The 26,608-nt window shown below is 44.7% G+C and overlaps 1 protein-coding gene across 2 annotated transcripts in view; it reads left to right on the top strand.

Moving 5' to 3' along the window:
- Positions 1-26,608, top strand: part of LOC311150437 (arf-GAP with GTPase, ANK repeat and PH domain-containing protein 3-like) — a 217,243-nt gene that overhangs the window by 111,893 nt on the left and 78,742 nt on the right. For both annotated transcript variants that reach the window (XM_084187924.1, XM_084187923.1), the window contains exons 4-8: positions 8,521-8,606; positions 19,007-19,148; positions 19,706-19,840; positions 22,112-22,239; positions 23,461-23,616. In XM_084187924.1, the coding sequence (XP_084044050.1) occupies positions 8,521-8,606; positions 19,007-19,148; positions 19,706-19,840; positions 22,112-22,239; positions 23,461-23,616 (647 nt within the window). The remainder of the gene's footprint in view (positions 1-8,520; positions 8,607-19,006; positions 19,149-19,705; positions 19,841-22,111; positions 22,240-23,460; positions 23,617-26,608) is intronic.

Raw genomic sequence — 26,608 nt, 5'->3', positions numbered from 1 at the left:
GCATAGGCTGGGATGAAGTCAGCTTTGTTGGCAGCAGAACGGCAGTTCCAGAGGCTGCCTGCGACCTGGAACTCCACGTGGGTGGTGCGTGCAGGGACCACCAGGTTAGAGAGGCAGCAGCCACGCGGTGTGGTGCGTTTGTGTAGCCTGTGCAGAGAGGAGAGAACAGGGATAGGCAGAGGCATAGTTGACAGGCTGTAGCAAATGGCTACAAAAATGCAGAGGAGATCGGAATGAAATGAGCTAAGCATCTGGGAGAGGAGAGAGCAGGGCCTCCCTCACCAAAAACTTCTACCTCAGAAACTAAAATTGTTTCACTGAACCACCCGAACAAAAAACTCTCCCAACTTCCACCTTTAGAAATCAGAATTGTTGTGAACCACAGCGGTTCAATGTTTAAAGGAATAGACTCAACCCACTTTATTCAGCTAGCTAACTATGACACCATAGCTAACTAGCAAGCTAGCATCCAATAACAATAACACACCGTTTAGCACCAACACTTGGTCACAACAAACCACCAATAGTGTGATAACACACTAAACAGATCATTCGTGTCTGTGTCAAGTTCCTTTCATGACGCAGCAATGATTAGACGTTGGCTAGCTAGGACAAGTATATTGTATTTAGCTACTACCGTACAGTTAGCTGGTCGTGTTGGGTAGCTAGCAATGGCCACTGTGTTGACTTTGTTTGAAGAACGGCTAGCTAGCTAGCTTCGTGCTACACCCGGCACACAATGGCTATTGTGTTGACTCTGACTCTGTTCGAAAAAACGGCTAGGTAGCTCGCTTCGTGCTACAGCCGGCACGGCCGAAGACACTGCCAAGACACAGTAACTACCCACAACAACCCACGATGCCTAGCTATGACGCCGTAGCTAACTAGCAAGCTAGCATCCATTAACACACAATTTAGCACCAATACTTGGTTACAACAAACTGCCAAGAGTGTGTTAGCACACTAAACAGATAATTCATGTCCGTGTCTAGTTCCTTTCATAACGCATAACGCAGCAAAAAATTAAACGTTGGCTAGCAGCACATTAACATTGGAAACAGCTCTCCAGCGTTGCTAAACGTTACCAGTAGCTACCCGCTAGCTAGCTAGCCTCGTGCTTCGATACTAACCTACAATTACCTACGGAAACCTACAATAACAACAATACTAACCTATAATAAATACAATACCTAACTACAGCTAACTACCTTGTAATTTATTCTGTACATAATGTTTCTGCCACCGTCTATTATGACCAAAAATAACTTCTGGATATCAGGACAGTGATTACTCATCTCGTACTGGACTAAGAATTTTTCTTCAACGAGTCGGACGCGAAGGATATTCTACAGACACCCGACAAGGCCCAAATCCCTGTCATTCGCTTGAGAAAGAGACAGAGATATTGTGGACGTAGGTCGGGGTGCCTTGTAAGGATCCGACGGCGAGCGAGTACTCTGCCTCTACCATCAGTCCAACTAGCCAACGTACAATCATTTGAAAACAAAATAGACGACCTACGATCACGGATATCCTACCAACGGGACATTAAAAACTGTACCAGTGACTCGGTTAATAAGGAAGTGGTCAGATGACGCAGATACTAAGCTACAGGACTGTTTTGCTAGCACAGACTGGAATATGTTCCGGGATTCTTCCGATGGCATTGAGGAGTACACCACATCAGTCACTGGCTTCATGTCACGACTTCCTCCGAAGCTGCCTCCTCTCCTTGTTCGGGCAGGCTTCGGCGTTCGTCGTCACCGGACTTCTAGCCACTGCCGATCCTCTTCTCATCATTCCATTTGTTTTGTCTTGTTTTTTACACACATATCCCCTCATCAGTCCCTGTATAAGTATTCCCTCTGCCCCCCATGTCTTTGTGTGTGATTGTTTCCATGTGGAGGTGTTGATAGCTCAGTGGAACATTATGTACTTTATCGCCGGGATATTCACCCGTGTGTTTTGTTTACCCCAGTGTGCCGTTAAGTCACACTGTAGGTGTTTTACGCATTGCTGCGAACCGCTGTATTAGCCGAATAAACCTTTTATTCTGTGATTTATACCTCCTGCGCCTGACTCCGTCCAAATCACCCGCTACAGAATCACACACCCAACAGCATGGAGGCAGCAGGAGCGGGGAATATGCCTGGAGTCTTTGAGCGGGTCCGGGAGCATTCCAACATGTTAGCCAGCTTGGGTGAAGTGATGGATCGGGTTCTCCAGGCCGTCCAGCGCCTGGAGAGGAGAGGACCCGACCCTGCGGAACCAGCTGAGCGACCGGATCCAGCCACCCACACCCCAGCACCCAGAGGTATTCACCTGTCTCGACTGAGGGAATACGACGGCACAGCGGCCCGCTGCTAGTGTTTCCTCCTGCAGCTGGACCTCTATTTCACCACCATCAGCCCTGCTCCATCGGATCGGGAGAAGGTGTCCGCCCTCATCTCCTGCCTCTCAGGGAAAGCCCTGGAGTGGGCCAACGCAGTCTGGAGTGAAGGAGGAGACGTGTTGGACAACTATGGAGAGTTCGCTCGCCTCTTCCGGGCAGTCTTCGATCATTCCCCCGAAGGAAGAGAGGCGGGTGAGCGTCTGGTCCGTCGACCACTTTCGATGCAGCCTGCATGAGGACGTCCGAATGGAGCTAGTCTGCCGGGATACCACGTTGACCTTCAACCAACTGGTGGACATGGCCATCCGGTTGGATACCTGCTGGCTTCGAGAGGACATCCTGGAAGGGGCCTGCCCGTTTCACACCCCTTCAATCCGGATCACGTTTCGATGGAGCTGGGTGGTGCAGCGATCCGGGAGAACGGAGGACGACAGATCCAGTGTCACTCTTGTGGCAAGAGAGGACATTCTGCTGCACGATGTCGTCAGAGTTCTTCTGGTTCTGGAGGCGGCAGGCAGGGCACTCTCGCATCACCCCAGGTAGCGCAAACCCACACTTGTTCAGAGCCCTCTGCTGTGCCTTTCAGCTGCGCATTTCACCATCCACGTCAACTTCCCTGATTACACGGTAGCTCCCCAGTGTAAGGCGCTGGTAGATTCAGGCGCAGCTGGGAACTTTATGGACAGGTCTTTAGCTCTTAGTCTACATATTACATTGGTACATCCATTCCATTGCCCATCAAAGCACTTGACAGTCGACCATTAGGGTCAGGTTTTGTTGGGGAGGTTACAGCACCAGTCACCATGATTACGCAGGAGACCCATAGGGAGCAAATCACCTTTCATATTATTGAGTCCCCTGATTTCCCTGTTGTGTTGGGCCTTCCCTGGCCTTTTCATGGCCGCAGAGGGTTCTCATGGGGTGGTCGCGAGAGTGTCAGGGTAGGTGTCTAGCTGTTTCCGTTGTGTGACCATGGTGGAAAGTCCAGACACTACCTCCACCGTGCGCATTCCCCCGAATACCTTGACTTGGCGCACGTGTTTTCCAAAACGCAGTCGACCAACTTACCATCCCATCGGGCAGGGTATTGCGCGATAAACCTCCGGTTAGACGCTGTGTCTCCCAGGAGTTACGTATATCCCCTGTCGCAGGCTAAAACGGAGGCTATGGAGACATGGCTGTTGTCAGAGCCCTGACTGTGTGGAGGCACTGGCTCGAGGGGGTGAAACACCCTTTCCTCGTCTGGACTGACCACCGTAACCTGGAGTACATCCGGGCAGCGAGGAGGCTTTACCCTCGCCAGGCCAGGTGGGCCTTGTTCTTCACCTGGTTTGTGGCACCGGTGGTGTTGGCGGTGGATGTGGACAAGAGCGGGCGTTATGCACAGAGCCATCTCCACCTCAGTGCCCAGCTGGGCTGCGGTACGTTCCGTCTAGTGTCCGTGATCGTATTATCTATTGGGCACACACGTCCACCGCCTCTGGTCATCTAGGCATCGGCCGTACAGTGCACTGCCTGACCGGGAAGAACCGCCTCCTTTCTTTGCCCGGTCTCCCCACGGCCCTGCAGACTGCGGAAGCCCTGTTTACTCACGTCTTCCGGCACTACGGGTGCCAGAGGACATAGTGTCTGACCGGGGTCCCCAGTTTACGTATAGAATCTGGAAGGTGATCATGGAACGTCTGGGGGTCTCGGTCAGCCTGACCTCTGGGTTTCACCCTGAATCTATTGGGCAGGTGGAACTTGTAAATCAGGATGTGGGTAGGTTCCTGCGGTCCTACTGCCAGGACGGGCCCGGGGGAGTGGTCGGTGTTCTTGCCATGGGCCAAATATGCCCAGAACTCTCTCCGCCACTCCTCCACTAACCTATCACCATTTCAATATGTTTTAGGGTATCAGCCGGTCCTGGCACTGTGGCATCAGAGCCAGACCGAAGCTCCTGCGGTGGACGACTGGTTTCGGCCCGCGGAGGAGATGTGAAATGCCGCCCACGTCCACCTCCAGTGCGCCGTGCATTGCCAGAAAGCCAACGCTGACCGCCACCGCAGTGAGGCCCCAGTCTTTGTACCGGGTGATCGGGTCTGGCTCTCGACCCGGAATCTTCCCCTCTGCCTGCCCTGCCGGAAGCTGAGCCCACGGTTTGTGGGGCCGTTCAAAGTCCTGAGGAGAGTTAACGAGGTTAAGTATAGGTTGCTGCTCCCTCCTGATTACCGTATTAACCCCTCATTTCACGTATCTCTCTTCAGGCCAGTGGTGGCTGGTCCGCTCCAGGAGTCTGAGGTGCGGGAGCTCCCTCCGCCCCCTCTGGACATTATTGCTGTGAAACGCTGTATTGACCGAATTAACCATTATTCTGTGATTTACACCTCCTGCACCTGACTCCGTCCAAATCATCCGCTACACTTCAACAATAAGTGCATCGATGACGTCGTCCCCACAGTGACTTACATACATACCCGAACCAGAAGCCATGGATTTCAGTCAACATCCGCACTGAGCTAAAGGGTAGAGCTGCCGCTTTCAAGGAGCGGGACTCTTAACCCGGACGCTTATATGAAATCCCGCTATGCCCTCAGACGAACCATCAAACAGGCAAAGAGTCAGTACAGGACTAACATTGAATCGTACTACACCGGCTCCGTCGGATGTGGCAGGGCTTGCAAACTATTACAGACTACAAAGGGAAGCACAGCCGCGTGCTGCCCAGTGACACGAGCCTACCAGATGAGCTAAATCACTTCTATGTTCACTTCGAGGCAAGCAACACTGAAGCATGCATGAGAGCATCAGCTGTTCCTGATGACTATGTGATCATGCTCTCCGTAGCCGATGTGAGTAAGACTTTTAAGCAGGTCAACGTTCACAAGGCCGCAGGACCAGACGGATTACCAGGACGCGTACTCAGAGCATGCGCTGACAACTGGCAAGTGTCTTCACTGACATTTTCAACATGTCCCTGACTGAGTCTGTAATACCAACATGTTTCAAGCAGACCACCATAGTCCCTGTGCCCAAGAACACTACGATAACCTGCCTAAATGACTATTAACCCGCAGCACCCTAGACCCACTCCAATTTGTATACTGCCCCAACAGATCCACAGATGATGCAATCTCTATTGCACTCCACACTACCCTTTCCCACCTGGACAAGAGAAACACCTACGTGAGAATGCTATTCATTGACTACAGCTCAGCGTTCAACACCATAGTGCCCTCAAATCTCATCACTAAGCTAAGGACCCTGGGACTAAACACCTCCCTCTGCAACTGGATCCTGGACTTCCTGACGGGCCGCCCCCAGGTGGTAAGGGTACACATCTGACACACTGATCCTCAACACGGGGGCCCCTCAGGAATGCGTGCTCAGTCCCCTCCTGTACTCCTGTTCACCCATGACTGCATGGCCAGGCACGACTCCAACACCATCATTAAGTTTGCCGACGACACAACAGTGGTAGGCCTGATCACCGACAACTTTGAGACAGCCTATAGGGAGGAGGTCAGAGACCTGGCTGAGTGGTGCCAGGATAACAACCTCTCCCTCAACGTGATCAAGACAAAGGAGATGATTGTGGACTACAGGGGAAAAAAGAGGACTGAGCATGCCCCCATTCTCATCGACAGGGCTGGTGTGGAACAGGTTGAGAGCTTAAAGTTCCTTGGTGTCCACATCACCAACAAACTATCATGGTCCAAACACACCAAGACAGTCGTGAAGAGGGCACGACAAAGCCTCAGGAAACTGAAAAGATTTGGCATGGGTCCTCAGATCCTCAAAAAGTTCTACAGCTGCACCATCGAAAGCATCCTGACTGGTTGCATCACTGCCTGGTATGGCAACTGCTCGGCCTCCGACCGTAAAGCACTACAGAGGGTAGTGCGTACGGACCAGTACATCACTGGGGCCAAGCTTCAGCCATCCAGGACCTCTATACCAGGAGGTGTCAGAGGAAGGCCCTAAAAATTGTCCAAGCCACCCTAGTCATAGACTGTTCTCTCTGCTACTAGGTCCAAAAGGCTTCTTAACAGTTTCTACCCCCAAGCCATAAGACTCCTGAACAGTTAGTCATGGCTACCCGGACTATTTGCATTGTCCCCCCACCCCACCCCTTCTATTACGCTGCTACTACTCTCTGTTTATTATCTATGCATAGTCACTTTAACTCTACCCACATGTACATATTTTTTACTTATCTATTTTTTTACTTAAAACTTATTTTTCTTAAAACTGCATTGTTGGTTAAGGGCTCGTAAGTAGGCATTTCACTGTAAGGTCTACACATGTTGTATTCGGCGCATGTGGCAAATAACATTTGATTTGATTTGACTGCCAGATGGTGAAGCGTGATTCATCACTCCAGAGAACGCGTTTCCACTGCTCCAGAGTCCAATGGCGGCGAGCTTTACACCACTCCAGCCGACGCTTGGCATTGCACATGGTGACTTAGGCTTGTGTGCGGTTGCTCGGCCATGGAAACCCATTTCATGAAGCTCCTGACGAACAATTATTGTGCTGACTTTGCTTCCAGAGGCAGTTTGGAACTTGGTAGTGAGTGTTGCAACTGAGAACAGACTATTTTTATGTGCTACGCGCTTCAGCACTCGGCGGTCCCGTTCTGTGAGTTTGTGTGGCCTACCACTTCGCGGCTGAGCCGTTGTTGCTCCTAGATGTTTCCACTTCACCATAACAGCACTTACAGTTGACCGGGGCAGGTCTAGCAGGGCAGAAGTTTGACGAACTGACTTGTTGGAAAGGTGGCATCCTTTGACGGTTCCACGTTGAAAGTCACTGAGCTCTTCAGTAAGGCCATTCTACTGCCAATGTTTGTCTATGGAGATTGCATGGCAGTGTGCTCGATTTTATACACCTGTCACAAATGGGTGTGGCTGAAATAGCCGAATCCACTAATTTGAAGGGGTGTCCACATACTTTTGTATATACTGTATAGTGTACTTTATTATGCCCACTCTTACACCTATCATGGAGTCGTATATTATTCAGTATTGTTTGAGATAGCTTGATGCAGATGTTCTGCATTCTAAAAGCAATGTTTTATTTTCCTGGGACGCGTCTCTTGCCTAGCTCCCCAACTCTCATTTGAATATTTTTAATCTCCACCGGATCTCAAACCATTCCAATTATATGCAAAATCCAATTTATTGTGAGGTATTCCCATTGGTCTGTATTTTATCTGTAGCCAACCTTGCCAGTGGCAAAGAATACGAACATGCATTCAAAGAGATGAGGGGGAAAAAGTCAAGGCTCACTATAGTAGTTATCATTCTACTGTATAGCTTCTCTAGTCTCCAGTATCCTGTGGTCATGAACTACAGCAACTTTAGACTTCTCTCTTTTCTTCTCCTTTTATCTCCCCCCCCCCTTCCCTCTCCCCTCTCTCTATCGCAGGCTTCAGTCTTCCTTACAGAATCTGAAAATACATTATATGACTGGTTGACTGCTGTGTTGACTGCTGTGCTGGTTAATACACTAGCACGCTAACTTATAGCTTGTGGAGTTTTGCAAGTGTTGGAAACAGATCTCTCTAGGCTAGCTGGTGATTGTGAAGTGAATTTTGGGGGGGGGGTAAATTACCAGGATCTCTCAGCTGTTGTGTGCAATTTCCCACCCTGGTAATTGACTCCATAGAGATCCTGTTTTCTCCTCTAACTTCTGATTTCTCATTGAGACAGCGAGGCCAAATCGAACTGAAGCCTATCACAATCCAGATGGATGTCTCCAAACTTTCATCAAAACTTTCAGAATGGGAAGTCATCTATATGTGAATGTGATGTATGAAAATGGGAAGGCCTAAATCTGACTCATGCCTAGTCCTACTGGTGTGTGTTCGTGAAACATATTGGTTTTAATGTTTAGTTTTGGTGATTTAGCTGTAGCTTAACCAAACACGTTTTGATTGACAGGTAGTAGATAGAGGAGCATGTCAGTGCTTTACACCCTTTTAGGCCTGAGTTTATGCCCTGTTCATCACTTTGCCAAGCCCTTCAATAGGCAGGGTAAAGCAGATCGGTTCACATTGGCTGTATTAATAATGATGATCTCTAAGTATGTTCTAGACCAAGCACCACCATGTAAACTCACAGTGACATGTCTCTCCTCTTTCTCAGGTGGTCGGTTCAAGAAGGAGATGGTGGTTGATGGACAGAGCTACCTGCTGCTGATCAGAGACGAGGGAGGCCCCCCGGAGCTGCAGGTACGCACGCTCAGCTTGCTTTCTAATCCTACCTGTCTGCATCCCTCAGCACAGCTAATTAATTCCACTTAAATTCTGCAAGATAACGATAACCAGACAGGAACTAATAAACACTACTCTGTTGGGTGTTCATTTCAGTGCTGCACAACGCTCCCATTCTCAGCAGTGCTTCACAGTGCTTTTTGTAAAGTAATTGTGCCCAAAGCACTTATCAAGAACCTAGCTAAAAGCCAGTTTATAGTGAAAAGACAAGAGAGACACACTCTTGTTAATATAGAGCACCTAGCAGTGTAGTTGGTGTGGAGCAGTAACAGTTGAGATGGAGTCATTAGATCAGGTATTTATTTACAGTGCAGGTGATGGAGGGAAGATTAGGTCCAGAGGGAGTATTTACATCAAATATACAGATGATGAACAATAATTGACAAAAATACATGGTTGAAAAACAATGAACTAACTTGGCCAATACTGCAATAACTCGACTGGAGTACAAAGGCAAAAGCGCCTTAAACTCTGAGCAAAAACGCCCATGAACTCGCACTCTCATTGGTATGGACTGGAGGGAACAGGAGCCCATATCTCTGCCTCCTCCATTTCATAAATGTGTCTCTAATACCAGGTACTCATTCAGTGATATGGGGAACATGGTACGGTGTCGCTCTTAGCTGAGCCATTTCATGTCTCTTTGGAGAAGGCCTCATTTTCCTCTTTTTTTTGAATGTCTCTGGAGAGGCCTTGGAGTGAAAGTATCCTGGCGCTCCAACCCCTCCATTGGGGATTTGTGATGATGAAACAGTCATTGATACCTGCCTGGCCTGGCCTGGCTGGCTCATGGGTAGAGTTATGCTATGAATATGCTAATGTTGCTCCCAGTCCCAGAGATGGGAATGAAAATGGCTGTAGCTCCATTTCTAGCTGGGTGTAATTAGTGCAGCATAATTAAAGGCCTTCATTACATTCTCACTCACTGGAGGCTCAACTGAACGCTAGATCTCCCCATCCATTCTAGACCTGGGTTCAAATACTATTCATCTTCCATAATATGTTTAGTGTTTGCTGTATAGAGTTTTTATGGTGTTTACCCAGCTAACAATTCTAGGAAGAGAGAACATTTTTGTAATGTTAACCGCAATGTTCCCCTAATGTTTGAGTGTCCAGTTTTCCGTTAGTTAGGGGAACATTCTATCTATGTTAGCAAAAACCTTCTGAGAACCTTTTTAGCATGTTTTGGCGTTAAAGTTAGGAGAACATTCCCTTAATGTCAAACCATGTTACCATGTTCTCAGAATATACAATACCATGTTCTCAGAATATACAATATTATTGTTCTAGACACGTTTCATGAGACATTGCAAGAACATTCATGTGTCCAGTTTTCTGATGGTTAGGAGAATATACCATCAACGTCCCACCTAGGGCTATTGCGGTGACCATATTACGGCCACACCGGCAGTCATGAGTCATTACCGCAGTAAAATTCTACGTGACCGTTGAGTCACGGTAATCTCAAAACAGTATGTGCTTTTAAAACTCACCTCACTGTGAATGATCAATTTGAAGAAAGAAGTTCAACAACAGGTTGAAACTGAGTGGAAAACATGGTCATTGTGGATGTTGTTTCAAAAGCCTAACACAATGAAATGGACAGGCTTTCATAGGCATAGGCCTATATATGAGCCCAAGCCCCCCCCCCCCCCCCCCCCCCCCCCAAATTTAAAAATAAATAAATAAACGTAATTAAAATAATGATTGTGACATTATACAATACATAGCCTACCGCATAACACACTGCAGAAAAACATGTAAAAAAAATACTGATTTTAGAGATCTTTGGTACGTAATTGGTCTAGCCTAAATTATAAAAATTCAGAGTTAGCCAACAATTATAGTGAATTTGTTTTTGATTTTGAATAGTTTAGTAATAGGGCATTTAACAAATATTTTCATAGTTAATATGAATATGTGGTCCTCTGTAGCTCAATTGGTAGAGCATGGCGCTTGTAACGCTAGGGTAGTGGGTTCGATCCCCGGGACCACCCATACGTAAAAATGTATGCACACATGACTGTAAGTCGCTTTGGATAAAAGCGTCTGCTAAATGGCATATTATTATTATTATTATTATTATAATAGGCTGACATGTTATTTTTAGCTACAGAATATTTCACCACTGTGTTTCTATCTCCTCCCCCTCTCCTTCATTCCTTTCTCAGCATGCAGAGAGAGGGGCTGTCAACAGTTTAATGAAATATGTTTCATTGTGAAAACATGTTACTATAGATGTTACTGAACAGCTGCAGGAACAGGGTTGGAGAGCCCATGGCATACACAGTTTGGGCGGAATATCACCTGTCCCGCAGCAAAGAGTAGCCTACCCGACATAAGTGAAAAATGTACTGGCCTCCATTCCCTATTTGAGTGCATACAGATGGCATGTCTTTTTGTCTTGCCCCTATTCCTGCCCATTTGATAATGGGCCATTCTAAATCGAAACTAATTTTACATGTTTGTAAAGACAAGATTCAATTGAGAATAGGCTGATGGGTGAAAATATGATCACTTGATAAGAGAACAGTGTGTGCAGCCTGAAGCAAGTAAAGGGGTGCAAGCTTTTTTTGCGACTTTCTCAAATCATCAATAGCCTATAGTCGCATCATGCAGCCCATATATCTTTTGATTTCTAAGGCATTCTAAGGTTTGTGTCGTTCACAACTAAAGTTGCCAAATAACTCCAAATCTAGCGTATAGGAGCTGTTTCAAATCATCACTTTTACACTCAACATAGCCTCTTCATATGCTCACACTCGCTCCGGGAATTTTGTTTTTCAGCTAAGTTCAATTATATTCTTCTTACTATAAAATCAAATAATATAAAATAATAGCATGTGACTTATAAGCATATCTTATCTGCTAAATGAACAAGCCTACAGCCTATGGCAGGGTTCTTCAATTCCGGTCCTGGAGGGCCGAAAACCTCTGTTTTTCATCCTCTCCTTCTAATCAGGGGCTAATTCAGACCTGGGACACCAGGTGAGTGCAATTAACTACCAGGTAGAAATAAAAAACAGAACTGTTTCGGCCCTCCAGGACCGGAATTGAAGAACCCTGTCCTATGGCATGGCGCATAGCCAGATAACACACAGTAGGCCAACTCATATTCTGTTCTTCTGAAATACATCTTGTTCATATCATAATGTTTCTTTAGACCAGCCTAAAATAAATAATGGATTTATTGTGATGGTGTATATTCAATTGATTTATTATACTTTTTTACATGTAGATGTTCCAAAGGCTTGAATCAGCAGCTTGTATGTGTGGAGGCTTGGAGATGCTGCCACAGCCCTAGTCCCACCAAACATACGATATTAATGTTCTAGACACGTTTCATGGAAACATTGCAAGAACATTCATGTGTCCAGATTTATGTGGGTTAGGATAATATTCCATCAACTTCCCATCAACATTTCTGTGTATCAGTTGTCAGGACGTTGCCTGATGGAACCAAATAAATGTTCTCCAAAAATAAAAATGGTTTCATTACACATCACGCCTTGTTTCTGTTGCCAAGCCAATCAAGGCCCTGATTGGTAAACCACTGATCCATTCATAGCTCTTTGTCTGTTGGCAAGGTTAGGGATACTCACACACACAGTGCTTTTAACATACAGTGTTTTCAACTTACATATTTGACACACTTTGACATACATGATTACATTGTGCATGTTCATTTGTACAATAATTATTATTCAACAGTCCTCACCTGGGATTTGAACTCACAACCGCTTGGTTCACGGTACGCCGATTTTCCTGCTATGCCACCATGTCTGTGTCAGGTATAGGTTAATCATAAGAATATATATATATATATATATTCCAGGAAAATGTGGACACACACCTCTCCAAAGTGTGCACAGTTCCTAAGTAATTACAATGCACTTTTCTGACTCAAAAGAAGAGTCTTCAACTATAAGGTGGTTTTTGAAAATTATTTTTATACTTTTTGAGATATCCAATTGGTAGTTACGGTCTTGTCCCATCGCTGCAACTCCCGTACGGACTCGGGAGAAGCGAAGGTGGAGAGCCATGCGTCCTCTGAAACACGACACTTCTTGACACACTGCCTCTTGACACACTGCTCGCTTAACACGGAAGCCAGCCGCACCAATGTGTCGGAGGAAACACCGTACAACTGGCGACCGAAGTCAGCTTGCAGGCGCCCAGCCCGCCACAAGGAGTCGCTAGAGTGCGATGGGACAAAGACAAGAACTGCAACTCTGCTGGGTTTTTCAACCTCAACAGTTTCCCGTGTGTATCAAGAATGGTCCACCACCCAAAGGACATCCCGGACAGCCAAACCCTCCCCTAACCCGGACAACGCTGGGCCAATTGTGACACAGCCTGGGATCGAACCCAGGTCTGTAGTGACACCTCAAGCACTGCGATGCAGTGCCTTAGAACGCTGTGTCACTCGGGAGGCCCTATAAGGTGCTTTCTTGAGCTCTCCTAGCTGTGCCATTGAGGAACTTTTTCAAGTTTCAAGTTTTAATGTCACGTGAAGTACAGTAAAATGCCTTTCTTGCAGGCTCCAAATCTAACAATGCAGTAATCAATATCACTGTTGCACTAAAAATAACATAAGGTAGATCAAAAACACATGAGAAATAGAAATAAGAAAAACACGAAGTAAGAAGCAATGTGCAGGGATACTGGAGTGATCAAAATAGATATGTATAGGGGTAAGGTGACTAGACATCAGGATATACACTGAGTGTACAAAACATTAGGAAAATCTTCCTAATATTGAGTTGCACCCCTTTTGCCCCCAGAACAGCCTCAATTCATTGGGGCATGGACTACAAGGTGTCAAACGTTCCACAGGGATTCTGGCCCATGTTGACTCCAATGCCCCGATAAGGTTGAAAAACCCAGCAGCGTTGCAGTTCTTGACACACTCAAACCAGTGCGCCTGGCACCTACTACCATACTACCAAAGGCACTTCAATTTTATGTCTTGCCCATTCACCCTCTGAATGGCACACATACACAATCCATGTCTCAAGGCTTAAAAATCCTTCTTGAACCTGTCTCCTCCCCTTCATCTACACTGATTGAAGTGGATTTAACAATAAGGGATCATAGACTGACCAGGTGAAAGCTATGTCATGGAATGTTTTGTACACTCATTGTATGATATACAGAGTAGCAGCAGCGTAAATGGCGAGTGTGTGTGTACATCAAAGTGGTATTTATTATAATCCTCAACATCTTGTCTTTCATTTTTGTAAAATATTTTTTTTCTTCATTTTTGTATTTTTCTCCAAACCAGTTGCAAACATACACATACACATACACATACGAACAACAACTTACAGACACACACAAACAACGACTACATCTCATCTTCCCAGACCTGCATGCTCACACTCCCACCCCTAGTGCCTGCATTATTGTTTGCCATAAATTGTACCAATTCGTCTCATCTTTCAAAATACATAGATTCCTCTTAATTTCTACCATTTCTTTCACTCAGACAACCCAAAATTCGTAAAAGTTGCCCAATTAGCGGGAGGAATGGGGGCAACTTCTTGTCGCGCGAGGTGCTGAAGTTCAGAACGTCTGTCAGTCAAAACCCATACAGCTCTGTGAAGCGCAGAGCCAGAGCTCTGACGTTATGTATAGCATGTTAATGGACAGCCACTGGGTTCCAATTTAGGCGTTTATCAGTGCCCAAATCTGCCACTTTCACCCGTAGACGGGTACGAGTGTAAAGGGCTACTTCTATAGAGAACTCTATAGAATTTTTAAAATCAATAACACGTGTCATTGACAAACACATTTTAATTAGATCAGATAGGTGTGTTGTAACTGTTAACATTAACATACTGTATGTTCCGATGAATGTGAAAGTAGGGAGACTCACCTAGCGTGTCTCGAACCCAGGCCACCAGCAACAATGTCAAACGCTCTAACCACTGACCTAATAAGGGAATTCTCTAGGCCATGTGCTTATTAGGCCAGTATAGTTAGGCCCTGTCCAGAAGAAACCCTAACCCCTCCTCTATAGGCACTTAAAGGGGCGCAACTTTAACATTCTGAAATTGCATTTTTTGTCCCCCCCAGTTTTATCATTGGAATGTGATACAAAATGAGGCAACAGTGTGCTTTAGGACCATGTGGACGCCTCCGAGGAGTCGGGTAGGCTGTTTGGAGTGTTTATCTGACTGGAAAACCAAAGTTGCGCTCCTGGGCACTTATGTAGATGAAACAACTTGATAGGTGTAAGCAATAGGGTGAATGCACTTTTAAGTAAATCTCAGCTCTGTTAAAAGTACACTCATGAAAAAAAAGATTTTATTGATCATAATGTTTCAGGCATATCATTAAAAAACGGGTTAACAAGCCCCACCAACATTAGACAACTATACAAAAAGCACTTAAATTGCTGAAATAAGTAAATCAAATCAATGATGAGAATAGTCAGATTAACTGATCCCTGACCCAGACCTGGTTCAAATCCCAGGTGAGGCCATGTTGAATAATAATTACTGTATAAATGAAAATGTACAATTTTAACAATCTACAATGAACAAAAATATGAATGCAACTATTTCAATGATTTTACTGAGTTACAGTTCATAGAAGGAAATCAGTCAATTGAAATAAATAAAATAGGCCCTAATATATGGATTTCATGACTGGGCAGGGGCACAGCCATGGGTGGGCCGGGAGGGCATAGGCCCACCCACTTGGGAGCCAGGACTACCTTCTGGGGAGCCAGGCCCAGCCAATCAGAATGAGTTTTTCCCCACAAAAGGGCTTTATTACAGACAGATATACTCCTCAGCACCCCCTCCCCCAAGACTATCCCGCAGTTGAAGAAGCTGGATGTGGAAGTCCTGGGCTGGCGTGGCTACACGTAGTCTGCGGTTGTGAGGCGGCATATGGTAGATACATGAACATTAAATTATCTGGCAACAGCTCTGTTGGACATTCCTGCAGTCAGCATGCCAATTGCACACTCCCTCAAAACTTGAGACATCTGTGGCATTATGTTGTGTGACAAAACTGCACATTTTAGAGTGGCCTTTTATTGTCCCAAGCACAAGGTACACCTGTGTATTGATCATGCTGTTTAATCAGCTTCTTGATATGCCACACCTGTCAGGTGGATGGATTGTCTTGGCAAAGGAGAAATGCTCACTAACAGGGATGTAAACAAATTTGGGCACACAATTTGAGAGAAATAAGCTTTTTGTGCGTATTGAAAATGTCTGGGATTTTTTATTTTAGCTCATGAAACATGGGACCAACACTTTACATGTTGCCTTTATATCTTTGTTCAGTATATGTCAAAGTGTGTCAAATATGTAAGTTGAGAACACTATGTTAAAAGCAGTGTGTGTGAGTATCCCTAACCTTGCCAACTGACAGAGTTATGAATGGACCAGTGGTTCACCAATCAGGGCCTTGATTGGCTTGGCAACAGTAACAAGGCGTGACGTGTAATGTACTTTTTTTTTTTTTGTATAACGTTTATTTGGGACTATCACAGAAATGTTCCTGCAACGTTCCCATGAAACGTGTCTTGAACATTAATATCTTATATTCTGAGAACATGGCAACCATGTTCTGTGTATGTTTAGTGTGACGTTGTTGGAATATTCTTCTAACCCACAAAAAACTGGACACATGAATGTTCTTGCAACGTTACCATGAAACGTGTCTTGAACATTAATATCTTAAATTCTGAGAAAATGGTAACCAGTTCTGGGTAAATTCTATTTGACATTAAGTCTCTTTGAAACATTCCTTGCACATCACGGGAACATTCCTATGAAAATGTTAGTTAATGACTTAATGAGACTCTTAAGGGAACATTTGTTGTTAGCTGGGTACCTGTCTGGAGTGCCAGGTGGGCGGGGGTTGCGCATTTGTGACTATTCTATTGGCTCCATTGCAACAAGTAAGCTCAATCAAGCACAGATATAGTATTTTAAATTTATTAAAATAGTATTTGAACCTAGGTCTGATTCATTCCCCTGGGGCTCAGGAGCGATAGATGTGAACGCTGCTGAATTACTGAATGGAGGAAGGAGGTGAAGGCGAGGTAGGGAAGGGGTTGTTACACTGTTAGCGCTCGGGCACGGTTCTCTCTCCTCCTTAACCACTTTCCTAGAAGCTATTGTGATTATGATGACATCATTCTGCTGCCCGAGGGAAACCTCTTCCTCTTCCTCTCTCCCTGGTGATGCACTAAGAGATACAGTATATAGATTAGGTTTGTGTAATGGTGGAAGAGAAAGCAGGTTCCACCTTCCGATAACCTGGGTTACAGGTTTGTAATAGCCATATATGAGATTTCATTGATATTCCCCCTTGTAACTGGCGAAACAGGCGTTAACACAATAACACATGCCCTGCATTAAATTGCTTTTGCTACACTACCCTCTTCTGCACAAAAATGGAACTGAAGCCACCACCAAAAAAAAGGGAATTGCTTTGCATGCTAATCATATTGAGTCAGACAGAGTAATGCATACTTCAAGACTGTTACAAAGGTGAACTTTATTCATTAAGTTGTCATTAAATTGCTGTGGTTATTCATTCAAAAACCTCATCAGGAGATTCATAATATAATTTTGTTTCAGCTGGTTATGGTTCACCAAGAGGAATTGATTGCAATTCATTTTTATGTGAACATCTCAATAGGGCTAGATTTATTTGAATGTAAAAGACCTCATTATAAATGCCTATATCTCTTAAATTCTCACAAGCTGGTTCTCTCTTTAACAATGTTTTTGTTGATACATCTTATGCACAAGTTAAACCGCTCTGGATACCCAATTCCCTTGATGAGGACCCACTCTGGTCCTCCCAGGCCCAGACAGTGCCCACACCCAAATATATACAGTGCATTCGGAAAGTATTCAAACCCCTTTACTTTTTCACACATTTTGTTACGTTACAGCCTTATTCTAAAATGGATTAAATTGTTTTTCCCCCCTCATCAATCTATACACAATACCACATAATGACAAAGCAAAAACGGAAATATCATATTTACATAAGTATTCAGACCCTTTACTCAGTACATTGTTGAAGCACCGTTGGCAGCGATTACAGCCTTGAGTCTTCTTGGGTATGACGCTACAAGCTTTGTACACCTGTATTTGGGGAGTTTCTCCCATTCTTCTCTGCAGATCCTCTCAAGCTCTGTCAGGTTGGATGGGGAGCATTGCTGCACAGCTATTTTCAGGTCTCTCCAGAGATGTTCGATCGGGTTCAAGTCCGGGCTCTGGCTGGGCCACTCAAGGACATTCAGAGACTTGTCCCGAAGCCATTGCTGCGTTGTCCTGGCTGTGTGCTTAGGGTCATTGTCCTGTTGGAAGGTGAACCTTCACCCCAGTCTGAGGTCCTGAGTGCTCTGAAGCAGGTTTCATCAAGGATCTCTCTGTACTTTGCTCTGATCATCCTTCCCTCTATCCTGACTAGTCTCCCAGTCCCTGCTGCTGAAAAACCCCACAGCATGATGCTGCCACCAAAGCTGAAAATTGGACTCATCAGAGAAGATGACCTTACTCCAGTCCTCTACGGTCCAATCCTTATGGTCTTTTGCAAACCTCAGCCTGGCTTTTCTTTGCTTCTCATTGATGAAGGGCTTTTATATAGCTTTGCACGACTTCAGCCCTGCCCCTAGGAGCCTGTTTCGAACCGTCCTCGCTGTGCACTTCACCCCAGCTGCCGTTTGCCATTCTTTTTGTAGTTCACTTGATGTCATCCTACGGTTGTTGAGTGACATTCGAATGAGTTGGCGGTCATCCCGGTCAGTAGAGAGTCGTTTTCGCCCTCTGCCGGTCTGTAGCTTTGTTGTCCCCAACGTCTGCTGCTTGACCTTGTTCTTATGAACCGCCGTCTTTGAAATCTTAAGGATGGAAGCATCCTGACGCTTACTGTATCCCTCTGCCAGTAAAGCCAGAATTGAACCCTTCTTTTCCTCACTCAAAACTTTCCTTTTCAACTCTTGTGGCATGGTCAATAGTTATTCTTTGATTAATATTACTTTTGAGGTACTATTAGCACTGTTTTTGCCATCCAGCTGGTCCTATTGCAAGAGGATAGTGATGACCACAGCAGTGGTTTTTATAATTTTTCTCATTAAATAAGATTTGGTTCAGATGATCACCTAATCAGTACCTAATTCAGTAGAATGAGGTGTGCCTGTGTTGGAATTCAACAGACACTGTAATGGAATGGCTGTCATACATGTAGAGATGCTGATTTAAGAAATATTTGCAGTGGTCTCTTAATTTTTTCCAGAGCTGTATGTATGTTGGTGCTTTTTTTCATGCGTTGAATCATCCCAAGCCTATTCTTGTGTTTGGTCTGTGTGTCCCCTCCAGTTTTCAGCGTGGGTAGACGCTGTGGTGTTTGTCTTCAGTCTGGAGGATGAGATCAGTTTCCAGACAGTCTACAACTATTTCCTGCGTCTGTCCAGCTACAGGAACACAGCAGAGGTCCCCATGGTCCTGGTCGGGACACAAGGTATTTATTTTGAACCTTGATTTAACCAGGCATGTCCCTTAAGGTATGGATATTGTTTGGATTGTTTGTTTCATCCCATACTGAAGGAGAAGGGAGATTCAGCAACACTTCAAGGACAATGGAATTAAATAAAAACGCTTCTTTATAGCTAAAAGTTGATCCAACGCGTTTCGGCATTTGGTCTTCATCAGGGTTTTTACAGAAGTAAAACAGAATGAGGCTTTTATACATTTCAAGGGACCAATCACAATGCGTATACAAAGAAAAACATAATGTTAGACATGGGGCAAAAGTGGTAGTTTGTGGCTTAGCGGTAGCCAGTTGTTACCATACACCTGACATAAATCACCTGACATAAAGTAGGGCTGGGAATTTTTCCTGACCCTGACTACGTGCCCTGAACAGGAACAACTCTGGGCCTTAGTTTTAGCATAGACTTGAGACTTTAGTGTGGATTTTCATATACAGAATCCCCCAAATGACATTTTCTCAAATCAAAAGGACATATATTAGTCAAAGTGACAACAGTCTTGTTGGTGCTTTTTGTCTCTCCCCAGATGCCATCAGTGCTGCCAACCCCAGAGTGATCGATGACTCGCGGGCCAGGAAGCTGTCCAACGACCTGAAGCGCTCCACCTACTACGAGACCTGCTCTACCTATGGCCTCAATGTGGAACGAGTCTTCCAGGATGGTGAGGGCTGAGTCATTGGGCACTGTGGACATACTGTAGCTAGGCCATCATGTCACTGAGTACTTCATTTCTGGTCCTGGATTAGTGTTAACGTAACCATTTCAATTAATCAACTAATCTCCAATCCCTTGATTAACTTTGTAGCTGAATGGGGTGTGTCAGTGCTGGGACAAAAATGTGGATCAGGAGTACAGAATGCTGGTCTTCAGTGTACCGTTGTAGAGGCCAACGTCCACCCATAGTGTTTCTATTGCTATCCAGTATCCAATCTTCCCTAGCAGATGATTGAGCCATTCATACTCTCTATTGAATGGTAATGTCAATGGAAAATACATTGGAAAGGAAATTGGTAAGGAATACAGTGCCTTGCAAAAGTATTTCCTATTTTGATGCATTACAGCCTATAATTTAAATTTATTTTAATTTGGATTTCATGTAATGGGCTCCTGAGTGGCGCAGCGGTCTAAGGCACTGCATCTCAGTGCTTGAGGAGTCACTACAGACACCCTGGTTCGATTCCAGGCTGTATCATAACCGGCCGTGATTGTGAGTCCCATAGGGCGGCGCACAATTGGCCCAGCGTTGTATGGGTTTGGCCGGTGTAGGCCGTCATTGTAAATAAGAATTTGTTCTTAACTGACTTGCCTAGTTAAATAAAGGAGAAAAAAAAGGAACAAAAATGGACATACATAAAATAGTCCAAATTGGTGAAGTGAAATTTAAAAAAGTTATAAAAATAAATAACGGAAAAGTGGTGCGTACATATGTATTCAGCCCCTTTGCTATGAAGCCCCTAAATAAGATCTGGTGCAACCAATTACCTTCAGAAGCCACATAATTAGTTAAATAAAGTCCACCTGTGTGCAATCTAAGTGTCACATGATCTCAGTATATATACACCTGTTGTGAAAGGCCCCAGAGTCTGCAACACCACTAAGCAAGGGGCACCACCAAGCAAGCGGCACCATGAAGACCAAGGAGCTCTCCAAACAGGTCAGGGACAAAGTTGTGGAGAAGTAGCTTGGTAGCGTGCTCTGTAGCTCAATTGGTAGAGCACGGCGCTTGTAACGCCAGGGTAGTGGGTTCGATCCCCGGGACCACCCATACGTAAAAATTTATGCACACATGACTGTAAGTCGCTTTGGATTAAAGCGTCTGCTAAATGGCATATTATAAGTACAGATCACGGTTGGGTTATAAAAAAATATCTGAAACTTTTAACATCCCACGGAGCACCATTAAATCCATTATTAAAAAATTGAAAGAATATGGCACCACAACAAACCTGCCAAGAGAGGGCCGCCCACCAAAACTCACGGACCAGGCAAGGAGGGCATTAATCTGAGAGGCAACAAAGAGACCAAAGATAATAAGAAAAAAATAAGCAAACACGTTTGGTGTTTGCCAAAAAGCATGTGGAAGACTCACCAAACATATGGAAGAAGGTACTCTGGTCAGATGAGACTAAAATTGAGCTTTTTGGCCATCAAGGAAAACGCTATGTCTGGCACAAACCCAACACCTCTCATCACCCCGAGAACACCATCCCCACAGTGAAGCATGGTGGTGGCAGCATCAATCTGCAGGGACTGGGAAACTGGTCAAAATTGAAGGAAATTATGGATGGCGCTAAATACAGGGACATTCTTGAGGGAAACCTGTTTCAGTCTTCCAGAGATTTGAGACTGGGACGGAGGTTCACCTTCCAGCAGGAGAATGACCCTAAGCATACTGCTAAAGCAACACTCAAGTGGTTTAAGGGGAAACATTTAAATGTCTTGGAATGGCCTAGTCAAAGCCCAGATCTCAATCCAATTGAGAATATGTGGTATGACTTAAAGATTGCTGTACACCAGCGGAACCCATCCAAGTTGAAGGAGCTGGAGCAGTTTTGCCTTGATGAATGGGCAAAAATCCCAGTGGCTAGATGTGCCAAGCTTATAGAGTCATACCCCAAGAGACTTGCAGCTGTAATTACTGCAAAAGGTGGCTCTACAAAGTATTGACTTTGGGGGGGTAGGCATGTTGTTGATACAAACCCCCCAAAAATCGATTTTAATTCCAGGTTGTAAGGCAACAAAATAGGAAAAATGCCAAGGGGGGTGAATACTTTCGCAAGCCACTGTATTAGAGTTGACATTGTGGAGTTATCCTGAGTTATACCTATCCTGAAAGTCATTGTACTTTATAACAGAGTCGTCGACTGACCACTTGTTGTTGTTGATTCCTAACTCTCTGTTGTTTGTCTGTGTCTCATTCTCTCCACCCCAGTTGCCCAGAAGGTGGTGGCTCTGAGGAAAAAGCAGCAGCTGTCTATTGGTCCGTGCAAGTCCCTGCCCAATTCTCCCAGCCACTCATCAGTCCCCAACGCATCCATCCCCTCTGTGCATATTAACCAGGTGAGGCCACACCCCCTGATAGAATATTTCTAACTAAGGCCAGGAGTTTTCCTGGTCACGTAACCTGACTCAGGGACCTAGTTTTAGGCTATTACTAGGTCCCTGAGTTGTTCCTGGTCAGTTTACATGGTCAGAAAAAAAGAGCTTCTTCTGTGAAATTGGTACATGCAGCAAGACATAGGGCTGTACACTACTGAATATCTAGATAGGCTGTACACTACTGAAGATCTAGATAGGCTGGACACTACTGAAGATCTAGATAGGCTGTACACTACTGAAGATCTAGATAGGCTGTACACTACTGAAGATCTAGATAGACTGTACACTACTGAAGATCTAGATAGGCTGGACACTACTGAAGATCTAGATAGGCTGTACACTACTGAAGATCTAGATAGGCTGTACACTACTGAAGATCTAGATAGGCTGTACACTACTGAAGATCTAGATAGGCTGTACACTACTGAAGATCTAGATAGGCTGTACACTACTGAAGATCTAGATAGGCTGTACACTACTGAAGATCTAGATAGGCTGGACACTACTGAAGATCTAGATAGGCTGTACACTACTGAAGATCTAGATAGGCTGTACACTACTGAAGATCTAGATAGGCTGTACACTACTGAAGATCTAGATAGGCTGTACACTACTGAAGATCTAGATAGGCTGTACACTACTGAAGATCTAGATAGGCTGTACACAATTGAAGATCTAGATAGGCTGTACACTACTGAAGATCTAGATAGGCTGTACACTACTGAATATCTAGATAGGCTGTACACTATTGAAGATCTAGATAGGCTGTACACTACTGAAGATCTAGATAGGCTGTACACTACTGAATATCTAGATAGGCTGTACACTATTGAAGATCTAGATAGGCTGTACACTACTGAAGATCTAGATAGACTGTACACTACTGAAGATCTAGATAGGCTGTACACTATTGAAGATCTAGATAGGCTGTACACTACTGAAGATCTAGATAGGCTGTACACTACTGAAGATCTAGATAGGCTGTACACTACTGAAGATCTAGATAGGCTGTACACTACTGAAGATAAAGGGCGTAGAGGAGTCTACATAAACAACAGTATCTATGGTGTTTCCGCTTTCCCAGATCCTGCCTTCTTTAACTGACCAGTCTGTTCTCTCATCTTTTTCTCTTTCTCTCTTTCTCTTTCTCTCTCCATCTTGGTCTCTCTTCCCTCCCTCCAGTCGGCAAACGGCGGGGGTGCGTTCAGTGACTACTCCTCCTCGGTGCCCTCCACTCCCAGCATCAGCCAGAGAGAGATGCGCATCGAGACCATTGCTGCCTCCAACACGCCCACACCCATCCGCAAGCAGTCCAAGCGCCGCTCCAACATCTTCACAGTAAGTATGCGGCAGCTGATGCAGAGCAACACCCACTCACATTACTAGAGGGCGCAGTACCGCACACACACATACTGTCCACCAGAGGGAGACTAAGACGAAGCTACCATTTCTGTCTGTCTCAGATACAGGCACAAAAAGCCTTCCTGGCTTTACTCTTTATACAAGCAACTACAATGGGCAAAGGGGACAAAAAATAATAACAATATGGTTGTTGGTTGCAACCTGGGTTGTATTTTGAACCCATACTATGAAAAAAAACTTCATTTATTTTTTAAATTTCTTATTTTAAAGCAAATATCAAAGCTATAAGCACTGTGGAGAAATATCTCAGCTTTTTTAAACCTTTTTTATGTTGGTAACATTTTTCTTTACTTTCCAATTGGAAGTAAATGAGCGCATGAGTTACTCATCTTTCACTTATACCCTTTTCCTGGCCCCACTGTCTCAATCTTTGGCCTCCGTCCCTCCCCTACCCCTCTTATTTTTACTAGATCCTTTCTTTGCAGTGACTCCCTATTGGGGGAGAGAAGGGGTGAGGCAAGGCTACACCTCACTAAAGCCAGCAATGCCACTTCCCTAACCCGGCCACACTAAGCTAAACTAAAAGTCAGGACCATAAACCTTTCAGTCACTACAGAGTCAGATAATGCATGCTCTCCCTCTCTCCCCCTCCACCCCTATCTTACTGTAGGTATCCCTACCCTAGATATTCCAGCTCTGACCTTAGCCCATTGACCTCTGGCCACTACCAGTGTACTTACCACAGCTTGCCCTGCTCCCATTACCTATACTTATGATAGCCCTAGTTAAACCTTTATCCTTACCCCAATTTCCCGTATTCAATCCTGTGACACAGCTCTAACCTTCCCTACCTTTGAGACCTTTGCACTAACCACTGTTCTTTTCACAGCCTCCTTACCTCCCAGCCTTCTCCCCTAACCCCAGCCTCCTCCTGCTCCAATCTACCTTTATCCCTTCCCCAGCTCCCCTTTCTCTAACCTCTAATCTCTCGCTTCTCCCCTAACCCCAGCCCCATCCCTTTCTCTAACCAAGCTCAACCCTGACCCCAGCCTTCCCACATCCTCCCTCTCTCTAACCTCTCCCATCTCCCCCTACCCCAGGCTCTGGGCAGCAGAGCAGGCTGTGTGTCAGTTAGTAGCTCCCCTTGTCTTCTCCCTCCCCCTGCTAGGTAGTGACTAACCCTGTCCACCAGAGAAATGAGCCTCTGCCCGTCTGCGTCATGGAGATGCCCAAGCATGCCACCTATCCTGTGTGGGTGCCCGAATGGCAGGCCGAGCGGGAGTTTCAGCTCATGACCTTCTGAGGAGCGGCAAGCGGGAGGGTGGGAGGGCCAGGGAGGAGCGGAAGAGGGGGGAGGGGGGAGGGGGTCGACGACTCTCCGTATCCCAAATGACACTTCAAGAGCAAGGAAGACATTGCCATTTTTACAATACAAGAGAAAAAACGAAATAGTTTTGTTTACCAAGCATTCACTTTAAGACTATACCTTCTCACCTTGCTTTTTCATCAATCTCAGTTGAGAGGACCTCTTGAGGACACAGAATTATTTACATTCGGCACACAATACAGTAGTCCTGAACATCTCTCTCTGGCCACACATAGTTACAAAGGCAGTATTATAAAACTTGCAATGCCACCTCTTCTAATCATAGTAGTGGGTAACTGTGATCCCTAACCAGTTTTTATTCAGTTGGAAAGTTGTAGTCAGGATCGAGACAAAGCCTTAACATCATGGGTTATTTTAATAGATTATACAACACAATAGTGTCTATTTCTCTCCCACCCCTTTTGGTTTCGCTTTTCTTTTCTTCAAAGTGATTTGTGGGCTTTTTGACCAGATAGACCTTTCAAAAGCACTCAAACTAATTAGAAACAACACTGTGGCTAACTTTGCGGTCATATTCATGAAACCACTTGTACTTGCTAGTTAGAATATTCAGACACCTTTTCCCAATATATTTCAGTTTGGTATATTTCAGTTTGGAGATTTAATTAATATGACCATAGCTCTATGATACATTATAAAGCACAATTTATTACTCTTCTCCATCGCTAGTCAAAGGTCAATGAGGGAAAGGGTAGAATACCACAGTGACCACTTAAACTACCATTTATCCCAGAACACAATCTGATGACTTGTCATGCTGTCTAATCAGTATTTGGGGGATCTGAAGTGCTTTGAAGTAATCTCAAAAGCTAAAAAATGTTTTATTACAAATATGAATATCATTGATTTAGGTTACTGACTATAGATTTAGTGGGCACTGAGCACCATTTTAATATTTTAATTTGCTGAAATAGGCTACCTTGAATTTTTTTTAGACATTTAGCTTTAAAGTGCATTGCAAATTGACAGGTGAATCTGCCTCTTTTGGAGCTTTTGATAATAGTTTTAGGGTGATTTTATTTCTCAAAGGTCCTAAAAGCTTTACTCAGAAAGACGTTGGTTTATCCACCATGTCACCAGTCAGTTCAGTCTCATAATCATCACTCTCAACCCACTTCTGTCATGACTAGTAATGGCCACTAAGTGTCAGCTGAGTACACAGAAATCCTTTCCTAGTGCTTCCATGGTTTAGTAACCACATCAATAGGTTTGAGGCATTTTTGTTCTTTCTTTATGTTCATAAGCATCGTCATGACGAATTGAGGAGTACCTTTTAGCATATATATATTTTTTGCCCCTTTTTCTAAACCTCATAGCCATCAACTCATGTAGAATTGTCGGCCATTTTGTTGACATGTTTTTAGTTCCTTTAGCTCCTTTTCTACGTTTTACTGGATGTCCACCCTTAAGGAAACAAACAAAAAAAGACGGTCTGGAATGTTTTTTTTTCCGATATTTGCAGATTTGTGCTACTGTTCCCAACCTTTCTTCATCAAAAAGGGCTTTCTAACTCCTTCCCCATTAGAAGAGCTCTGTGGTATCAAAAATCAAACCACATTGAACCCCTAAATGAGTTGTCCC

This window comes from Coregonus lavaretus (genome assembly GCF_964263955.1).
Source record: "Coregonus lavaretus genome assembly, chromosome: 23".
NCBI lineage: Eukaryota > Metazoa > Chordata > Actinopteri > Salmoniformes > Salmonidae > Coregonus > Coregonus lavaretus.
Note: the sequence above shows the minus strand (reverse complement) of the source record. Positions and strands in the feature narration are given on the sequence as shown.